Genomic DNA, 20998 nt, shown 5'->3' on the forward strand with positions numbered 1-20998 from the left:
AGTATTCTCAATTCCTCCCTCCTATCCCTGACAACATTCTACCATTTATTTTATCCAATACATTGCTAGCATTATTACTTTGAAGTTATTAAATCAATTAACAATAATAAATAAAAAATATTTTAACTTCATTTATTCTTTATTCTCGGCTCTTCCTTTATGTAGACCCAAACTTATGGTCTATAGTATTTTCTTTATCTCTGAAAAAACTTAACATTTCTTGCAGAGCATGTCTTCTGGCAATGAATTCCTTGAATTCCTTTTTATTTTTTGGTCTGAGAAAATTTTTATTGTTTCTTCACTTTTAGAGGAAATTTTGCTGAATATCGAATTCCAGGTTTGTTTTGTTTACCAACATTTTAAATATTTCAATCTACTCTCTTCTTGCTTGCATGGTTTCTGATGAGAATTCTGATGTAATTCTCATCCTTCTTCCTCTATAAGTAACATGTTTTTCCTCTCTGGATTCTTTCAAGATTTTCTCATCATCTTTGCTTTTTTTGTTTTTGAGTTTGAATATGATATACTTAGGTAGAGTATATCATTTGTCTTGCTTGCTTTTCTCTGAGCTTCCTGCATCTGGTTTGGTGTCTGTCATTAATTTCAGAAAATTCTCGGCCATTATTACCTAAAATATTTCTTCCACTCCATTCTCTTTCTCCTCTCCTCTGGTATTCCAATTATGTATATGTTACATCATTTGAAATTATCCCACTGTTCTTAGATATTCTGTTCTGGGGTTTTTTTCCCACTCTTTTTTTTTCTCTTTGCATTTCGATTTGGGAATTTTCTATCATTATATCTTCAAACTCACTGATTCATCCCTTGGGATTAGATCCAGTCTACTGACAAGTCCATCAAAGACATTGTTCATTAGTGTTTTTCACTCCTGGCATTTCCTTTTGATTTTTTGAGTTTCCTCCTCTCTGCTTACAGTACCCATCTGTGCTTGCACATTGTCAACTTTTTCTATTAGACCCCTTGCCATATTTATTAATCATAATTATTTTAAATTCCTTGTCTATGCCATATCTGAGACTGGTTCTGATCCTTGCTTTGTGTCTTTAGACTATGTCGTTTCTTGCCTGTTAATAGGCCTTGTGATTTTTTTTTTTTCTTTTTTGATGAAAACCAGATATAATGTATCTGGTAGCAAGAACTGAGGCAAATAGGTTTTTAAGGCGAGGTTTTACCTTAATCTGTTTAGGAACTGAGCTGTGTTTAATGTTTGCAGTACCAGCAGGTATCAGAGCCTTCAATTTCCTCCTTGTTGTCTTTGGATTTTCCCCCAAACTCCTTCTTACATAGAGACTGTACTTTGCAGCTCTTTTGGCTGGAATCCACTGTTATTTTACTAGAGCACTATGGATGTGGTGGTAAGGTGTAGGGGAAGGGGAAGCACTATATAATTCTATGATTAAGTTTCAGTCTTTAGTGGGCCTGTGTCCTTGGGCTGTGATCTTCACAAGAGTTTCTCAACCTTTCCCTCTTAGGAGAGACAGGAAGAGTAGGAGGGGCTGCAGTTGGGTAATGTTCCCCCTCCCTCCATAAGTCTCTGGCTGTCTTTTCCCCTGCTGAGTAGAGCTTTGGTATGGAGAAGACTCTGGGTATATTTCAAAATGGTTTATTTCCCCGTCCTCTGCCAGAAACAGGAAGATTTTTTTCCTTGGCTCTTCGCCTTCAGAATCTGGTATGGTTCCTAGAGGTAAAATCTGTGGAAGTGTAGAGTCCCTCTAAGACTGTAGCTCCCAGAAGTTTCTCACGCTCACCATAGTCCAAACTCCAACTCCAACAATTTGTCAAAGTTACTGTTTAAATTTTTCTACCAGTTTAAGACTCCAAGGCCTTCTGTTTCAGGTAAGATAATCTTGGCTGTGATTTTCCATGTTTTGGGGGGTGGTCTGCCCTGCAATCTCAATTCTCTGGTGAGTTCAAGAAAAAAATTGATTTTAAGCTTGTTCAGCTTTTTTTCTTAGAGGAATATGACTGATGACTTTCAAGTTCTTTACATGTCAGAGTTGAAACAGGAAACCTTCAAAACTCTGTGAAAGCAAACTTAAATAGTATTTTGTCGTTTATTCCATTACATTGGCTCTCTGTATCCATGGGTTGTGCATCTGTAGATTCGACCAACTGTGGATCAAAATTATTCAGAAAAAAATGTTACATTTTGTTGCTGATGTATACTACGTAGCATTAGGCCTATGGTGGTTGTCTGTACTAAATATACACAGACTTTTTTTCTTGTCATTCCCTAAACAATACAGTATAACAACTATTTACATAGAGTTTACATTGTATTAGGTATTATAAGTAATCTAGAGATGACTTAAAAGTATATGGGAGAATGTGCATAGGTTATATAAAAATACTATGCCATTTTATGTAAGAAACTTAAGCATCCTCAGATTTTAGTATCGGTAAGGGGTCGTGTAACCAAGTCCCCCCACAGATACCAAGGGACAACTGCATTCTCCCTCACATTTCCTCTGCTCTAATCAAATTGAACTCCTCAGTATTCTTCTTCCTGATCTTTTCCCCAATCCCACTCTGTGCCTTTCACCTGGAATATTCTCCACCAATTGTCCCTCCCTCTCCACACATCCAAATCCAACTCATCTTTCTATGTCCACCTCAAATGTGACCTCTCCTACTATTTCTAGAATTTCTAGATTTAATGCCTCCCTCCTCCAAACACCTACCTTATAATCTGATCTTTTTTTTTGACACATCACTGTCTACATTTTATTATAGTAATTTGGTGTCTTGCTGCCACTTCCAGTGCTTTTCAACCTTTTCCCTGTCATGCACAAATAGAAAATGATATTTATAAAGCAAAACCAAGAGAGAAAGCTGTTTTGCCACTGGCCCCGTTACACTGGGAGCTGGGAAAGTTAATGTCTCCACACACTTGTAACACATTCAAGCACAGGGGTTGAGAAGCTGTCTTGTACCTGCAGGTACGAGGGCCAACTGTAATAAGAAACAAAGTTAGAAAGCAAGGTTGGGCCCTTGGAATATCCACCAATTTGCACGTCTGTATATCATGTGATATTGACGTTCGTGATAATAATACCTAAGCTACTGCAAAATTCAAGTGTCTTTTAAATTGCCAAAGTTTAAATAGAATTTAATATGATCTAATGGTAAGTATGTTCACTGTGTTTTCATTGCAAGCATAGTGTAAAGTAAAGCTGCATCTTTTGAGAGTGAGTTGGATGGTGAAGGGTATGGGTACGAGGAATTAAAGTCAGTGAATAAAGTAAAAACATATTTTACAGAGTAAAAATTACTCCTGAAAATTGTTTAAATTGCCCATAAGATCCATTAAGCATAGTTTTATTCAAATGACAACATGCAATAATTCTTGGGCACAGTAAGTTTTGAGAATAATTAAGGTAATGAAAAGAACAAAAGGTAGGGGGAGGAGGCATCCATCTGGGTACTTAAGCTATTTTACATGTAAAATGATCATCAAATTCCTAAGTGGTGAATGGTTGATGAGTGGAGAATTCAAGTGTTATTGATTGCCTGCAGAGTTTACTCCTTTTGGTTTAATATAAGGTCTCTATAACCTTATATAAACAGATTGTTTGGTGATGGGTGGGTGTGGGTGTGTGTGTGTGTGTGTGTGGTGGTAGCAGGGGACAGCAAAGCAGAAAGTGGAGAGGATTAAGAGCTAAAGTCAGTGAACAAACACTATGTATAAGTTTAAGATGATATTATAAGATAGAAATAAATGGGATTTTGTTTCTACAGCAGAACTCTCTTGACTGAAAGTAGCAGAAGTTCACTTGAACTAGTTTAAGCAATTAAATAAAAGCAGGGTGGGGGCTGGGGATTTTTGAAGGTTTTGGGGTGTAACCAGACCTGAGTGTTGGAATGCAGTGTTGCCTCAGGAATAAACTGGAAACAGGAATTTTGAATGTGCTGCAAACTGTTTCCTTTTTCTGTATCTAATCATGCTTACCTCCCTCCCCTCTCTTTCTATCTTTTGCATGTCTTTTGATTATATTTCCAAAGGGGTGAAGGGCTTTAACAAAGGTAGGGATTACTGCTGCCGTTTCACCAGTATTTTAGAGAGAAATAATAGAATATTAAGGAAGTATCTATTCCTTGTTTACTAAGACATTTTATTTGTTTTATATCAAGAATTGCCAGTTATTTATTTTACCTTCTCACTGTGGTATAACTTATGTTCATAAAGTACACAAATCCTAGGTATAGAGCTTGATGAATTTTTACATATGAAATCACATCAATATAGAGAACAATTTATATAGAACAATATAGATCAATATATAGAACAGTTTCAGCACCCCAGAAAGCTACTTCATGCCTTTTCCCAGTTAATCCCATCCCAAATGTAACCACCATTATCACTTTAACCTTTCTTCATCTCAGTTCACAAGATGGTTGGAATGATAGAATGCACAAAGAAATAGAATGCATTCAGAACTACAGTAGATATTTCAATAATTCATGACTACAGAAAGAACTTAGTGAAGGTAGTAGCTTTTAAATGTTTTTGAACATAACCTACAGTAAAGAAACAACTTTTTTTAAACATCATGATGAGGACATGCATATACTCATCTCTCCACACTTATAAATAGCATATATGAGCAGCATGGCTGCATCTTATTCGCCAGTCTATGGAACAAAAAACACGGCCACCAAAAGTTCTGCTGTGAGCATCTTTTCCACTCAAGAAAACAGCCAGACTAAAACTAGATCCTAGTCCCAACCCCAAATTCCTGGGAAGGTATCTTATTTTTCCAGCTTTACCAAGTATCTGCTCCTGGAACAATTCACTAAGGTCTGGAATGAGAATTCGTCCCTGGACGAAATGGCTGCCAGAGGCTCATTAACTGATAGCATGCGCATCTGGTCAAGAGAAACAGTTCCCAATAAGGGAATGGGCCGGGAAGATAACCTAGGAGGTCTATATTATTGTGCCAAATTTGAATTTGATTCTCAGGTTCTCCATATACTTGCTCTATACTAGAAAAATTGTTTCTTTATTCATATAGTTACTATATGTTCTCTTAGTCTGTTTCAAGAACTGTGCTATGTTCTAAGTAAATCATATTATATACTTTTCCTCAAGAAACAGCTTTATTCAGGCATAATTGACATATAATAAACACATATATACATATTATACACATATTTAAAGTGTACAATTTGGTAAGTTTTGACATATGTATACACTTATGTAACTAACTAGTACCATAATCAAGATAACGAACACTTCCAACACCCCTAAAGTTTCCTCATGCCCCTTTGCCATACCTCTGTCTGACCCCACCCCTTTTAGCTAGTATTCTTAATTCTTCAAACAGGTTCTGTAATTCCCTATAAACACAAATTCGATTGTTATTTTTGAAAGTGATCTTATTTCCCACTACATTTTTAAGTTGATAACTGTCGTTAAGGAAAGCTTTCTCTAGACACTTCATTGAACTTGTTTTAATTTATTCCTTTGGGTTTTACAAGTAAGCAACCACAATATCTGAAAAGAACTTTGTCTGTCTGTCTGTCTATCTACCTACCTACTTACCTACCTATCTGTTTGGCCTTCCTGGTTCCGTTAGGACCAGGAAAATTTTTGCTAGTAGCATTAGGACTACTCCTAACAACTTCGGGGCCCAGAGAGCGAGTACAAAGAGGTCCACACAACAAATGTTTAAATATTTAAAGATTACAAATCAAGCTAACAAACTGTTAGATTAAAAGTTCTATCCTGCTACTTCAATACATCTAACTTATAGCAAACATACATATAATAACCTAAAAGGCTAGGTTTGAATTTAGAATCTTTGAGTGCTATGCCTCCCTGTAGTCCTTGAGATAACTTTTTCACAACTTGAATGATCTTTATTTCAAAAAGATCTTGTTTAACTGACCCTTGCATAAAAAAAAAACAAAACATTTTTGCATGGTATTGCCTAATATTTTAATTTTTTTCTTAAATTAAAATTTTATAAGTAACATTCCTAGAGTAACACAAACATCGGCATGTATTATACCCACAAAGACAATCCAAATTGCTCAGAATTTGTGCTTTATTTTAGAAATTGTCTTTCAAGGCTTTCTTACAGGTTCCTAATTTTCCTTGGTCCACAATTTCTAACTCTACTCCCACTACACTGGAAGACTCTAAGACTTGAGTTTCTGTAGCTATTACTTAAACATCTTAATTACTTCTGAGGATAATACCATCAGTGGATTCATTCTAAGTAAGTCATCTGAATATTCACAAGCACATATAAAAAAGGCTGGGTCTGGAAGTTAGGCTAACCAGAGAGAAGGACCTGCGCGACCTGGACAGGGCTTCAAAGCCAGACACCTGCTTTTTCATTGGTGACAGCTGGTATAACTGGAAGAACTTGGGATGGAAATTAGGAAACTCGGTTGGAGTTCCAACTCTGTTACTAACTGCCTGAATTGGAGTGAGTCACTTAAAAATCTTTGTTGAGCCTCAGTGTCATTAGCCATAAAATTGGAATGAGGACACTGGCATTAAGGCTTCCACCACTTTTGATGGGGAAATCACAACTTGTCTGAGCTTCGATTTCTGCACCTGTTACAGTTAAGACTTGTGCCCTCTCCACCTCACAGGTGTTCTTTGTGGGGTTTTGGGGTGGGGGGAGGGGCGAGAGGAAGAAGGCACAACCTTTCTGAGCTTCGGTTTCTACATGTGTAAAGAGCTAAGAATATAGGGACAGCCCGCCAATAAAACCGGATTAACAGAGGAAAATGGACAAAACATTTTTGCGAAATGTAGAGGGCTATACAAATGTGAATTGTCTCATACTTAAAACTCAACAAACTGACCTAAGAAGCGTTTTTGAGTCTTTCCTACTGGCTCTAGTGTTAAAATCCCACTACATAAATAATGATCACGTTTTAAATAGATTCTCGCCGGTGTTTGTACTCACCTGAGCGCAGACCACACCCCTCAAGGCCGCGGCGGGTGGGGGCGTGGCCTAGCCCAGTGGGCCCAATGAGAGGTCCCTCCCTGTCGCTCCCGCGCCTGCGCCTTGCGCACCGACCGCCCTCCAGCGCCTCAGCGGGAGGTAAGGGGCTCGCGGGAGGCCGTCTCAGGGGCGTCTGTCTCTGAGCCGCAAAGTGGGCCTGGCGCGCGGGAGGGGAGCCCCGCAGCAAGCGGGGCGTCAGGTCAGGTCGGAAGTGCGAGCTGGGTGGGGACTTCTGCCTCCGAGAAGTGGCGGTTTCGCTTTTGGAAGCACTATTGAGAACGGGTATGGCGAGGCGGCCGATGGGACCAGCCGGGTGGAAAAGTTCCTGGCGTCTGTCATGCCCCTGACGCACTGTGGGCCTCAGGCCGTCGGAGTTCCCGGCGTCTCGGTCTCGAGATGGGCCCGCGCATCTGTTCTCTGGTGGGGGGCATTTAGTGTGTGTGGCCTAGGTGCGCGGTGGGTGACACTGCGAGGGGTAATGGGGGGCTCGGGAGTTGTTGGGGGAGAACTGGGAACAAGAGGTCGGAGCCTCCTGTCAGCCAGACCAGGAGGTGATTCACAGAAGGTCCCACATCTAACTCCCTCCTTACCTAAATTCGGAATCGGAGGCTCTGAGAGGAGACCATACGGTAGGACCAAAGGCCTTGACTTTTCGTTCCAAATTCAGTACCCGTCTCCCAGTCAGAAACACGGGGCGACGAGCCTGAGGAATTTCAGTGCCACCAATGTGAGGAAAATGTAGGATCTCTAGGCTGATGGTGGATGTTCACTCTTGGGCGGGGGTGTTCCAGCAGTTTTGGCCTTTTTCTGAGAAATGGGACTTTCCAGTTATCAATAACCTCCTAAGTAATTTAGTTAACCTCCCAGTACTTTTTCCTCATGAGAAACATGAGTATCATAGTATCAGCCGATAATAGTTGTAAGCACTAAATGATAAAGTTTATAGCATCAGGAAACCCCTCCCCCCAAGTATTAGTGCAGTGAATATGATTGTAGTTCTTTGACTTCTAAATGTTTGCTGTTTCATGGGAAACATCAGTTCATTCATTAAAGACTTTATTTTGAAATAATTTTATAATTTTAAAAAGTTATAAAGTAAGAGTCCTTTTCAACATTCTTTGAGATTAACACCTGATATAACCATGGTACAATTATTGAAAGTAAGAAATTATCATCTGTACAGTACTAAAAGATTTCATCATGCTAATGACCTTTTTCTGTTCCAGGATCCAATCCAAAATCCCACATTGCATTTAGTTGGCGTGGCTCCTTAGTCTCCTACAATATGATAGCTCTTCAGTCTTTCATGACCATTACACTTTTGAAGAATCCTAGTCAGTTATTTTTTTTTTTAATTTTTCCTCATAATTTAAGGTCATGCATTTTTGTTGATACCACAGACGTATACATATGCCCTTCTCAGTTAATCATTTGAGGCATTGGGGTGCATTAGATATGACACACTGCATTTGATGATATTCTTGACCACTTAGTTAAGGTGGTGTCTGCTGAGATTCTCTAATGTAAAGTTACTATTTTTCCCATTGCAATTAATTGATATCTTGAGAGAGAACTTTTAAACTATGCAAATATCCTGTTTCTCTTCAAAGTTTCACTTGCTGATTTTAGCATTCATTGTTGGATCTTGCCTTCAGTAATAATTACTGTGATATTATGATGGTGACTTTGTTGCCCCCGTTTCTTCATTTATTAATGTTCTTCTGTAAGGAAGAGCTGCCTCTTCTTTCCACTTATTTATTTACCCAGTTATTTATTTGTATCAGTATGGAATCATTAATTTTCTTATACTTTTGTTATTTATTTTATGGTTCACATTGTTCCAGCTTTGACCATTAGGAGTTTTTCCAGTTGCTTCCTATGCCCTTTTGACAAACCCTCATCCTTTTTTGAGAAATTCCTTTCTGACGCCATAAGATACTCCAGGCTTATCTTGTGTTTTCTGGGCCCCAGCCCTAGAATCAACCACTTTTCTAAGGACCCCTAATTTATTTTTTTGGAAGTGTGTTTAAACATCAAGATCTAGGAGCTAGGTATGCTCCTTGTGACTTAGGTATCATTGCTTCTAATGCCTGGCATATGCACATATATCAGCTACACACACACATTCAATGGAGATATATATACACATATTCTATGAAAACGTATATATAGGTTATCTATACACACATATATATCTATGTGTACAGAAAGATTTTATTTTTGTATTTTGTGCGTGTATATATCTACATATATAGACATACATCTATATATGTCTATATACTATTTATATGTTTCTTTAAAAAACGAAGTTCTGATACCTCTGATTCTAATCTAGCAGCACAGGGTTCATTCTGCTTTTTTGCTCCTTATTTGTAACTTCTTTCTTTGATAGCAAGAAATCTGGTTCTCATGTTCCAAAAAATAATTTTCTTTTTGTTCAATCCTAGTACATACATAATTTCAGTATTTCTAACCTATACTCCCATGAAAAACAAATGTACTAACTAGAGAACAGTATAGTTGTATATAGTTCTTTTTGTCTTTAGCCTTCTAATGTCCAGTTAAAATACTGTTTTGTAAAGTTACCTGAATTAGTTATTTTCCCCCTTACTTCTTTCAATGTGATTGTAGTATGCTATTTGTAATAGTTAATTTTATTTTTTATAGTTTGTATTCCACTCAGGTTCCCCCATATACTGTTTTAAAAAATTTTTAATTTATAAAAATTCACTTTGTGGTTTACAATTCTGGGTTTTGACAAATGCATATAATGTGTATCCATCACCACTGTCATAATACAAAACAGTTCTATCACCCCAAATATTCCATTACACATTTTTAAAAAAAATTTCACCTTCCATAGTTAGATTTCTTGCTGTCACCACATATTTGACCCCTTTTACCCCATCCACCTCACTTATCCTCCCTCTCCCCCTACCCTCTGGTAACCACTAATTCCATTACACTTTTTTAAAAATGTTTAACACAACATCTCTACAGAAATTCGGGAAATCAGGCATTTTTGTGTTTTTTTCTTTTTCATATGTATATTCTAGTTTGATGTTAATGTAAATGCACTTTTTGTTTTTGTGGTTTAATTATATCATAAATATGTTCCAGTTTTCTGACTGGAAAATCAAGAAATGCTGAAATACACCTTCATTATTCAATCACACTTTTAAACCACGTTTTGTATATTGAAATAAGACCTTACCTTAATAGCTTACAAACATTGGAGCTATTTTATGATCAGAGCCACTGCTGGACAACTTTGTGTTTCGTTAACATCATGAGTTATGCAATTATTTGTATGTTATATTTTTAGTTTTATATAGGTATTTTATTATTTTATAAAAATGGAAATGGTGGAGGGAAGAAAAAATACTGGCCAGAAGTAGACCAACAGTTGGAAAACAAGTTGAGAGGTTCTTGCAGAAAGTCTTCCCTGAGAGATGGGCATTATGAGGCAGCAGGTCTGGGCATGGAAAGCTGAGGGGCAGAGTCATGTATAACTCTGACCTAGAAATATCACTTTGGAACACTAAAATGACAGCTATCATCATACCATAGGGCAACAGTGAAAACAAGCTAAATATTCAATAATCGGAGTTTGTTAAATAGTGTAAACTGCTTAGTAGAAGAGAAAGCAGAATAATTGAGTTATATCTCAAATGATACATAAAGTTTAAAGGCAGATGGCGTATAAAAGAGAATCTAGATAGAAGGAACATCATTGCAAAGCCAAAAACAGATTAGATGATAATAGGTTGGGTGGATCTGCTTATGAACATTGTATTTTCTTGTTGAAATAATAAGGAGCTCTTGGAAGTTTTTATTCAGAGAAGGAACAAGTTGCAGTTGGTGTTTTAGATATACAGTGATTGGTAGTTTGTGGGAGAAAATTGGAGTGGGGAAAGAGTCTAAAGGCAGGCTAGTTAAGACACTCAATGTGCTATGCATATTGTGGTGTTTGACTAGAGTGATAGGATTACAAATGGTGAAGCAGGGGCATGTGAAGAAACATTTTAGTCCCATCAGCATCAGTTGAGCACCAGCTATGTTTAAAAATATTTTGATATATCCAGGTATTTAAAGAAATAATTACAGATAGTAATATAGATTTGTGTGTAAGGAGGTTATTTACACTATGGCATTGCTTATAATGGTGAACAATTAAAAACAACCTAAATGGCCAACAATAGATGATTACATTATGGACCATCTATGTAATGTAATACTATGTGTATATTATAAAAAGATGCACTATAGAAAAATAAATGGAAACATTTTTACTATACTTAATCAAATTATTAAAAATAAATCTTTTTCATTTATTCATTCAGTAACTGTACTTTATTCATTGTTCCTTGCCATTCCTCACTTTTGGGTTTATTTTCTTTATTGCTAAAGTATTCATTTTTAGTAGTTCTTTTAATGAAGGGCTTGATATTAAACTTAGTCTTCATATGTCTGAAAATTATTATTTTTCCTTCACTTCTGAATAATAATTTCCTTCAGTAGACCATCTCCCTCAACACTTTGAAGATATTCCTGTCTCCTGATATCTTGCTTTGATGAAAAGATTGCTGCTTTTGTTGTTTTAGTTTTAACTGTCTTTTATCTCTGATTTGCTTTTTAAGATTTTGTCTTTGTCCTTCATGTTCTGCAATTTTCCTTCCATGTATTCGGGTAATTTTTTTTTCTTATGCTACTTGGAGCTTATGTGCAGTTTCAATTTGAGGTCCTACATCTTAATTCTCAGCATATTCTCTTTGAATAATGCCTTTTCACCACTTTATTTTTTCCTTATGGGACTCTTATTTGTTGTTTAGCTTCTCATTTTATCCTTTATGTCTCTTATCTTCTTTTTATATTAAGTATCTCTTTTGTCTTCTATGTTCTGACCAATATCTTCCAATCAGTAATTCTCTCTTCAGCTACAGAGTTTACTGTTTAACTCATCTTTTGAGGTTTTTGAGTAGAGTTTTTTAGGTAGAAATTTTACTTGGTTCATTTTTATATTGGCCTGTTACTGTTTTATAAAATTACCTAATTTAAAAAAAGATCTATTCCTTTCTTTATATCTTTGAATATTTTAAAATATACTTATTTTGATTTTTTTTTTTTTTTTTTTTTAGATTATTCTCTCTTGTCTCTCACGAATGTTCCTGTTCTGTTGGGTCTGAGAACTAACTCTTTTGGCAATTTGTTTCTCCATGTATGTCCAATTCTCACTTATATCTGTAGCTGTAGGGCTCTGTTTTTAGTGTCTGGAGATTTTCCTTTTTTGCCGTTGAGCTTAGATCAGACATAAAACCTAGATTACAAGTAGATGAGATAGTCTATATAATCAGCACTTCGAGATTGTTAACTGTGAAAGAAAGGAGAGAAACGGAACATTACTTAGAGTAATAGTTCTTAATATTTCTGGAGTGATAAATCTCTGATAATTTGATGAAAGCAATGGGCTCTGTCCTCCAAAATAACTCAAAAATACATTCACAATTTTTCATAAAGATTCAGTGACTCTTTAAAGTCTTTTTGTGAACACCTATCTCTATAGACCTTGGTCTAAGACATCAACCCAATGAAGTTAACATGGTCAAGTTATTTATTTGTTTGTTTGCTTGTTTGTGTATACCTATAGCACCCGGTCTTCCTAGGTGGTCTCCCATCCAAGTACTATCCGGGAAGTTAATTTTTTTTTAAATATGGAAGAGGTCGTGGCTAATAAGATGATATGAAACCATGGTGCACAAACGGTGGTTTTCAAGCTTGGTTAAACAGTGGAGCCCTTTATATAAAATCTTGAAAACTCAAATTTATGAAATAGATATAAGTAAATTTTCTCTATTTGGAGCAGGTATGCGGTCCTGGAGCCTACTCACTTGCCAACTCCTACCCTCTCCTACCCTGGCCCCAAAGGCGTACCTTTGGACTTTCTAGAACACTGGTAGAAACCTACTGGTAAATTAGAGCATTTGATTGTGCTCTAAGGAATCCTGGAATCTTATTCCAGCTGTGTCACTGGTTATTTGTTTTGGTTGTAGAAAATCTAATCACTTTGTAAGAAAGGGAGGAGGTTATTTAAAGGACACTAATGAGAAGAGTTGCATACTATGTTACGTTTAAAGTATATAATCAGACAGATACATTATGGTGACATTAGAAATGAAGTTTGATACAAGCAGAAATGTTAAGAATGAAATTTTTTCTTCCAGTTTTGCTGTGTGACACCTTTTTCGAAAAGGCTATTCAGTATCCAAGATACGTACATTGGAAAGTGAAAACTTGGGCAGTACACTTCTAGTTTTTTTTAAAAAGGTATTTACATATATACATTCTTATATAAAAAATGATCTGGAAAGACATACATCAAAATGGAAAGAGTAGGGGGTGGGAGGGAGGAAAAAAAGAGTAGTTAACTATGGGTGAGCAGATGATTGTTGATTTTATTCTCTTTTTCATATTTTCTAAACATTCTAAAGTGAATATACATTTCTTTTGTAGAGGGGGAAAAAAAGGTTTTAAAATAAAAGGTTTCTTTAAAAGGTCACTTAAGTTCAGCATTAAGTTGAATGCATATTTAGAGTAAATTACAAAATTACCTAACAGTTGGCTTTTGAAAGCAATAAGACTCTTTTAAAAACATTCTTAAATAAATATTTTCCTTTTAGGTTTTTCTGGATGAGAAGAGAAGACAGTCGTTGCAAGTAGAAGTGACATAACATTTTTTTAGGATGTCTGAAGATGAAGAAAAAGTGAAATTACGCCGTTTTGAACCAGCTATCCAGAAATTCATTAAAATAGTAATTCCAACAGACTTGGAGAGGTTAAGAAAGCACCAGATAAATATTGAGAAGGTGAGTTTTTCCATTTTCTACCACAAAAAAAAACAGTTACATATTCCAATTTATATTTGTTGTACATTTTAGCTGAATTCAGAATATTAGAATCTTTGCTAAAACATCTAGTTCTTGTTGATTTAGCAATATTATTCATTTTTTCATCTGTTTTTTCTGTTCTGAAAATATACCTCTCGATTTCTTTTTTAGCTAGGGATATATAAGAAATTGGTCTGCATTTTTTTTTGGTTGCTGACATATTAGGCAGTTAATAATTAAAATGCAAACTGTTTGATAATGCACCATCAGGTGGCTAAGGGGCTTACTTTAATTTCATTCACCCCATGACAAGTTTTTTGAACCTGAGTGTATGTCTGTCAGTAACTCCTATCCTCTTCAGGTGCATGTAGATTAAAAAGGCAAATTGTTGTGTGATATGAGGGAATTTCCCAACTTCATTTCTTCTCTTTGAGGAAAGTCTCAAATTGAGAAGTATTGCCTAGAGATCAGTTTAGGAAATAGGTGGAGGGAAGAAGTAGTCTCGGGGATTATGGCAAAGGTTGCATAGAACCTGGACTGGCCAGGGTCTGGTGGAATGGTTGCGGCATTTATGAAATGCATTTATGAAAACATCAGATTTACTGAGTTGATGCATTGATTTTGATAAGTTATATATCTTATTCGATGTGGGACAGTTCAGTGGTATTTGGTTTTTCAAAAAGACCTCCCCCAGTATAAATTTTAAGCTGTGTGGCCCTCCACTGATTTTTTTTTTTTTTTTTTGAGGAGGGTAATAGAAGTGGTTATTAAGCCTTTTAATGTAAACAATATTTATCACCCTCTAATGACTACCTTATACAAGTAATAATGTTAACTTTTTTCTTTCATAGATACCATGTCTTCCTAGTATTTAAGTATTTTTAAAAAGTATGGAATATAAGTGCCAAGAATATTTTGATGAAAATAATATTTTGTCATACTTTAATTTCTGTTTTCTTTATCCATAAGCAATAACAACTATAACATATAAGGATGGGGGCGTTGTCTGGTAAACTGGTTATTCTGGTTATAAGCAGAAACAAATTAAAGGATTCCATGCTTTGATTAATGAGGAGGGCTAGTTCTTTTAGCACTCTAACAATATAGAAATAGAGTTGTTTACTTTTGATTGATCATATCTGGGTGGGAAGTTTGATAAGGTATGTGTGTCAAAGTCCTGAGCTCATTTTGAAGTACTCAGTTACAAAGATGACAAGAATTGGCAGAATTGATTTTGAAAGGCAGAAATAGGTAGACTGTGGTCTACTGAGACCATTTCTTCCCTTCTTTGTCCTGTTTTACCTTTGAGGTTTGGCATGTTTTAGATTTCCTTTTTCTTATATTAATTCTACATGAAAGTGCCTGCTATCATTATTCTAAGAGCATACCCACATGTACCACCCAATCAGTTATAAGTGGAAAAGTCAAAACCCTAAGAGAAAGGTAGGTGAGGATAGGAATGGGTCTATTACTGATTTGGTTAGTTGTGCCAGATTTCATAAGAAAATTATTCTAGAGTTACATTGGTATTTCTTTAGGAGAACAGTTTTCCTTCAGCATTTTGTGAAATTTTTACTTATTGTGAAAATGTTAGACAATATTAGCATAATTATAATTTACTATATAAGTGATGGTGTCTGAAGCTAAGCAGTTAAAACTCATACTTATCTATGTTTTATCTCATATTCTTGGTCATTCTGCTGTCTCTAGTATTTCTAGTTTAGTTATGAAAGTGACTTTTATCTATATAAAATTGAATAACATGTTTTAATAGCTAGATATGGCAATGTAAAAGCATTTAAAAGCAGTAGTGTTCACTGTGGACAAAAGAGTTAAGAATTAATTTTGGACTCCAGGTGTCTAATGGTGCCTCATTTTCAAAAAAGTCATATTCTTCCTGGGGGAAGGGTGTAGAAAGATAAAATATTTATTATGTTAGCCATCAGTCATCCAATGTGAATTTAAAAGAAGAAAGTCAGACTGAAGGGAAATTGAAAGTAAGCCTTAGTGGAGTGATTCTGCAACATCCGAAAACAATGAGAGTAGTGTGCTGTGGACACCTGGGACTGTATTCCATAGGTCCTTCAGCATTACGTTTTATTACACAAGATAGACTTGATTAGAATGTAATCCTGAAATTTGAAGTGTTAGTATTCAGCTTTCTTGGCTAATGTAAGATAGACTTCAACATAGTTAGTAGGAACAATAAGTTAGTCAAGTTGGAACGTAATTTTCTTTGTTTCATATTGTAGGGGCTTGAGGGAAAACTTATTTTGTAGCATGTACTGTATTAGTATATAGTTGGAAGTGCAAGTGGAAGAAAACCCCAATATAGTGTATGAAATACGACAGAGGTTTTTTGTTTTTGTTTTCATTTTTAATCTCTTATACTTATGGAGATGGTCTAGGCAGCTCAACAGTCATTAAAGACCCGGGCTTTTTAAAAACTTGCTGTCCAATCCTCTTATTTCTATCTTGCATGTAAAATGGCAGCTCTGGCTCCAGCTCTCACATCCACATTTCAGTTAAAATGAAATAACCAGAATCATATTATTTCTATGTTCTTTTTTCTCTCAAATCTCCTCTCTCTCTCTTTTTTTTTAAAGAGACGGCTCGTGTTTCATGGATGCAGTATCATATCATCTCTCTATGGTGAAATTATTATTATTTTTTAAGTTTTCTTTTGCTTCCTTGTCTCTTTTCTGTTTACCTTTTTTCTTTCTTTCTTCTTTTCTCTCTTTCCCTCTCTCCCTCCTCTGTTCTTTCTCCCTTTCTTCCTTTTTTTTTCCCTCCTTTGGTGGTAGCTTACAGACTTATAGGCTTTACTTGGTTAGCTGTTAATATTTACAAGTACTAATTGGAAGGTGTGTGTGTGTGCGTGCATGTGTGTGTAGCAGGGTAGTAGTAGGGGCCTTGTTACCTGCAGGGGTGGACAGGTGAGGATCTATTTTAATGAGAACCACCAGATAATCTTTTGGAGTGTGGTCTTCTGTGGTGATAGTGGCAGTGCAGTTGCCTGGGCTTATGGAGAGGGCATCTGATAGACTACCTGTTCCTTACATAAACTTTTAACCAGCCCTTCTGCTTTTGGCCCCACATCCACCCGGTTACCTGGTAGGTGGTACCTCTGGTTACTGAGTCTTTTTGGAGTGGTGCTATGTTTGTTGGCTTGCTTCTTATTGCCACTTTCTCCCACTATCCACCCCTTCTGCAGCCTTAGCTTTCAGCTTTCTGTGGTCAGCTAAGTCAATTATTACATGTTCATACCCTTTCTCTTTTCAGCTTCCAAAATTCTGTTAAAATTTCTTGTCAGCTGGTTTCTTTAATTGTATTCTCGTTCTTGTGAATTTATACCTTTGAAAGTTCTTTACTGTTATTTTAGTTGGGTTTTAGAAAAGAGTAGAGACGAATGTGTTCAATTTGCCAGGTTTAATGAGAAGGGAAATTATTACAGGAAAAAAATATATGTTAGCTTTTCATAAGTGATGGTGTTTGTTGTTTCTTATATTAGCACTGAAAATGTAAAAAATTAGGTTTCTAATTCTCAAGTTTACAGTCTGAGAAAATAAGGTAGGAAGTATTTAGAGAATGATAAGACATGAAAATGAGTTGGCATAGACTATTCAGGAAGTATGAACTATATGGTACAAAATCAGACATAATCAGTCTTATTGATTTTTTTTGACTTATTTTTATTGATTTGTTTTTTAACTTTTGATTGCAACAAAACCTTTTCCATTTCTCTTTTTAGTCTGAGAATGTTTATTTCAATCTTTTAATCACATTTCTCTACCTCTTTTTATTTCTGACAGAACCTGATTCAGTTTGCCTTCCTCTGTGTTTGAGGATAGGAAAGCCTCAGCACAGGTGGTGAATGGTAAAGAGTCTAATGGGGGCAATTTCATTCTTGTCAATGTTTGATTAATGATGAACAGTAGATATATCGAACAGTAGATATATCCAACAGTTCTGGCTGAGAAGACTTGAGGGAAAGAAAGCCTGTTTGGAATATGGAAATTGCTGAAAAAGATTTTTCTACTGTTATAAAGATATACATGGAAAGAAATAGTCCTCCCGCTTCCACTGGTCTTGTGTCTGTTGTATCTGGAACTATGTCTAGTAGGCAGCAAGTTTGAGGACAAAACTCTGTTGAAGATAGTAAAGCAGAAAGAAATTAGGTGCTCAAGGACTTTTGAAGCTTCCGAATTATCCTACTTCTAGGCTTCTTACGTGGTATAATAAATGTTCTTATTATTAAAGCCATTTTAAGATTTTGAGTTTTCTGGTGTTTTTGCATCTAAAAGCACCCTAATTGCTTCATTATAACACTGTTTTAAACTATCTATATAATGCTACTGTGCAAATAGACAGTACAAAAATGACATTTTGTAAAAACTGCAGTTTAGAAATCCTTGTCAGTGGTCCCAACTTAACTAAATTTTAAAAGAGTTACTTCTTTTTAATTTTTTTCACACATATTTAAATCACTTTAAGTTGTTCTCTCCAAAGATTTGAAAATATATATTTTAGTAATTTAACCTAATTTAGGTAAAACATTGTGTAGCAAGTCTAAACGATTTTATTCCTCATTTTGCTTAGAATTTTGTTATAAGAGGTAAAATCATCTAGTTCAGCCTCCACCCAAGACATTAATCTCTTCTACAGTTTATTTGACAAGTGAGCAAATAATAATAGCAAAGATCATAGCTATTGTTTTTATTCAAGTGCTATGTTGGGGTTTTATATATATCATATCATTTAATCCTCACAGAATCCTTATACATTAGCTTTATTATTGTCTTCCTTTTCTAGGTGGGGAAGCAGACTTAGAGTGTTAATTACTTTCTTAAGATTACTGTGTTGGTAAATATGTTAAACTTCTAGTGTGCTTGTGCTTGAAACATAATGTGCTCCTAATAAAACTGTTGAATGAATGAATATACATATGCATGCATACAGCCTAAGGTTACATCAGTTGTTTTAGAAGCCATTTTGTATTGCTGGCTATTTTTATTGGTTTTGTAATTAACTAAATAAAATCCATAGAACTTTTTAAATGTGAACTTTAGCTATTGGGCCCGAACATATTCATTTCTTGTGCAGTTGCCCTTTTTAATTTAAATGCTAGGCTTTACATTTATTGTTGTTACATTTGTTCTTATGTGGAATTGTGATCTTTCCTCTATGTAATTATTCCTTCTAGTTTATGTCATCGGCAAATTTGGTAATTTTTAACATTCTTTGTTTTCAAGGCATTGATGAAAAATGTTGGACAAGAAAAGGGCAGAGCAGTCTAATGTACTGCCACCATTTCTCCAAGTTCTCACAAGCCATCTCTCTGATAATCTGATATAAAATTTCCCCCAAGATTTACAGTCTGCAGTGTTTTAAAGATACTTTCTTTTGTGAAAATTAGGTCAGTATTTGCTGGTCTCTAAGAGCCATTCCAATTCTTCAGAGTTCCTCATAGATAGGTCACCGTGTTTCTTTGATCACATTTGCAAGGTCTTTTGGTTCACTTGATGTAATTTCTCAGGGCCTGTTAACTCGGACTCATTTGAAGTATGTAGGTTTGTTTTTACATTTTCTTGGTTTTCATTTTTCTCTTAATCATGTTTATTGTAGACTGTTCTCTTTTGAAGGTCATTTTTTTTTTTTCAAAGAAGGAAGATAAAAAAAAAAATGGAGTGGAATTAATTTTTGCTTTCTTTCCTACATTTATTAGCAATATCCACCCCATATGTTCACCTTTCAAACATTGTTTTTTCTTGAAAACCCAACTTAATTATTTCTGTGGAACATGTCCTGATTGATTTCATCCTCAGTCAGATATAAATACACCAATTTAATTATTCAGGGGAAAGCTAAAAATGCCCATGATCTTTGTAGAGTTGTAAAAGTAAAAATAAAATCTTCCTCATAGGGTTATTGAGAGGGTTAAGATATATGGAAAACTTCCTGAATGCAAGGTCGATACTTGGAAATGGGTTACTTAACAAGTAAGTTAGCCTACCCATATACTCAGCATTGGCACCATCAGTTAATAGTTTCTAATGCATTAGGAGATTGGGATATATCCTTTGTGTTTGTTTTGGGTTTTGTATTTTTGGTATTTGGTAGGCACTGTGAGGTGAATCACTTTTACTTACAAAGTGGGTTAGATATTTATGTTCATTACGTGAGTAATCCTCAGTTTATGGCTTGCAATCATTGTGCTGTCTGTTAATATTACACAGCTTTTCTGTTAGAGTCTTTGATATTTTCTATATCGATAATCATGTCATCTGTGAAGACAAACTACTTTATTCTCTTCTTCCCTCCTTCTTTCTTTTCCTTCCTTCCTCCTTTTTCTCTTCCTTTCTTTCTTTTTCTTTCTTCTTTTTCCTTTTTTTCTTCTTTCTCTTTCTTTCTTTTTCCTTTTTCTTTCTCCCTCCCCTCTCTCTTTCCCTCTCCCCTTCTCTCTTTTCTGCCTGCCCTCCCTCAAACTGACCCTCCCTCCCCATCTTCCTCCTTTCCCTCTCTCTCAGTCTCTCTTTCTCTCCCCCTCTCCTCTCCTCCCCTCTTTCTTCCCCTCTCCCTCCTTCCCTTCCTTCTTTTCTTTCTTTTACCTATTGTGCTGACTAGGGCTTCCCGTGTGGTATTAAATAGGAGTGCTGAGATCAGACATCCTTACCTTGTTCCCAAGATTAGGGAATGGTCTTTCACCACTAAGCATGGTGTTAATTTTAGGGATTTTGTAGATGCCTCTATCTTCTACGTTTAGTTTGCTGCGAAGTTTTTAATGAATAGACATTTTTGTCGAATGGTTGTCTTTAAATCTATCATCTTGCTATTTTTGTCTATTTGTCCCATTTGTTCTGTGTCCCCCTTTTACTCCTTTCTTTTGGATTGTGTATTTTTATGATTCCATATTTTCTCTTTTTTTGGCTTACTAATTATACTTCTTTATTTTTTATTTTTATTTTTTAGTTGGTTGCTTTATAGTTCAGAGTATTCATCTTTAACTTATTATGTTCTACCTTCCAGTAGTGTGTGTATGTATTACTTCATGTATATTATATGAACCTTATAACCTTTCATTTCCTCTCTTCTAGGTTCTTTGTAGTGTTGTCATTTATTTTATACTTCTAT

The 20998-nt window shown here is 35.6% G+C and overlaps 1 protein-coding gene and 1 long non-coding RNA gene across 11 annotated transcripts in view; one reads left to right on the top strand and one right to left on the bottom strand.

Moving 5' to 3' along the window:
• Positions 1-1104: 1104 nt before the first annotated feature.
• LOC111743820 lies at positions 1105-6975 on the bottom strand. Its single transcript, XR_002781895.1, has 2 exons — positions 6945-6975; positions 1105-2133 (listed from the first exon to the last, which is right to left on the bottom strand). It is a non-coding gene; the product is annotated as an uncharacterized LOC111743820 (long non-coding RNA).
• Positions 6976-7022: 47 nt separating this feature from the next.
• Positions 7023-20998, top strand: part of STX17 (syntaxin 17) — a 52695-nt gene continuing 38719 nt past the window's right edge. The window contains exons 1-4 of one of the 10 annotated variants that reach the window (XM_023534266.1): positions 7034-7082; positions 12122-12201; positions 13205-13307; positions 13661-13846. In XM_023534266.1, the coding sequence (XP_023390034.1) occupies positions 13724-13846 (123 nt within the window). In that variant the 5' untranslated portion in view covers positions 7034-7082; positions 12122-12201; positions 13205-13307; positions 13661-13723. Of the gene's footprint in view, positions 7083-7119; positions 7266-7294; positions 7433-7469; positions 7613-12121; positions 12202-13204; positions 13308-13660; positions 13847-20998 lie in introns of those variants that run through there. The other 9 variants (XM_011366253.2, XM_011366255.2, XM_011366254.2 and 6 more) reach the window with 9 other exon arrangements.

Source organism: Pteropus vampyrus, unplaced genomic scaffold (assembly GCF_000151845.1).
Source record: "Pteropus vampyrus isolate Shadow unplaced genomic scaffold, Pvam_2.0 Scaffold123, whole genome shotgun sequence".
Classification (NCBI taxonomy): Eukaryota; Metazoa; Chordata; class Mammalia; order Chiroptera; family Pteropodidae; genus Pteropus; species Pteropus vampyrus.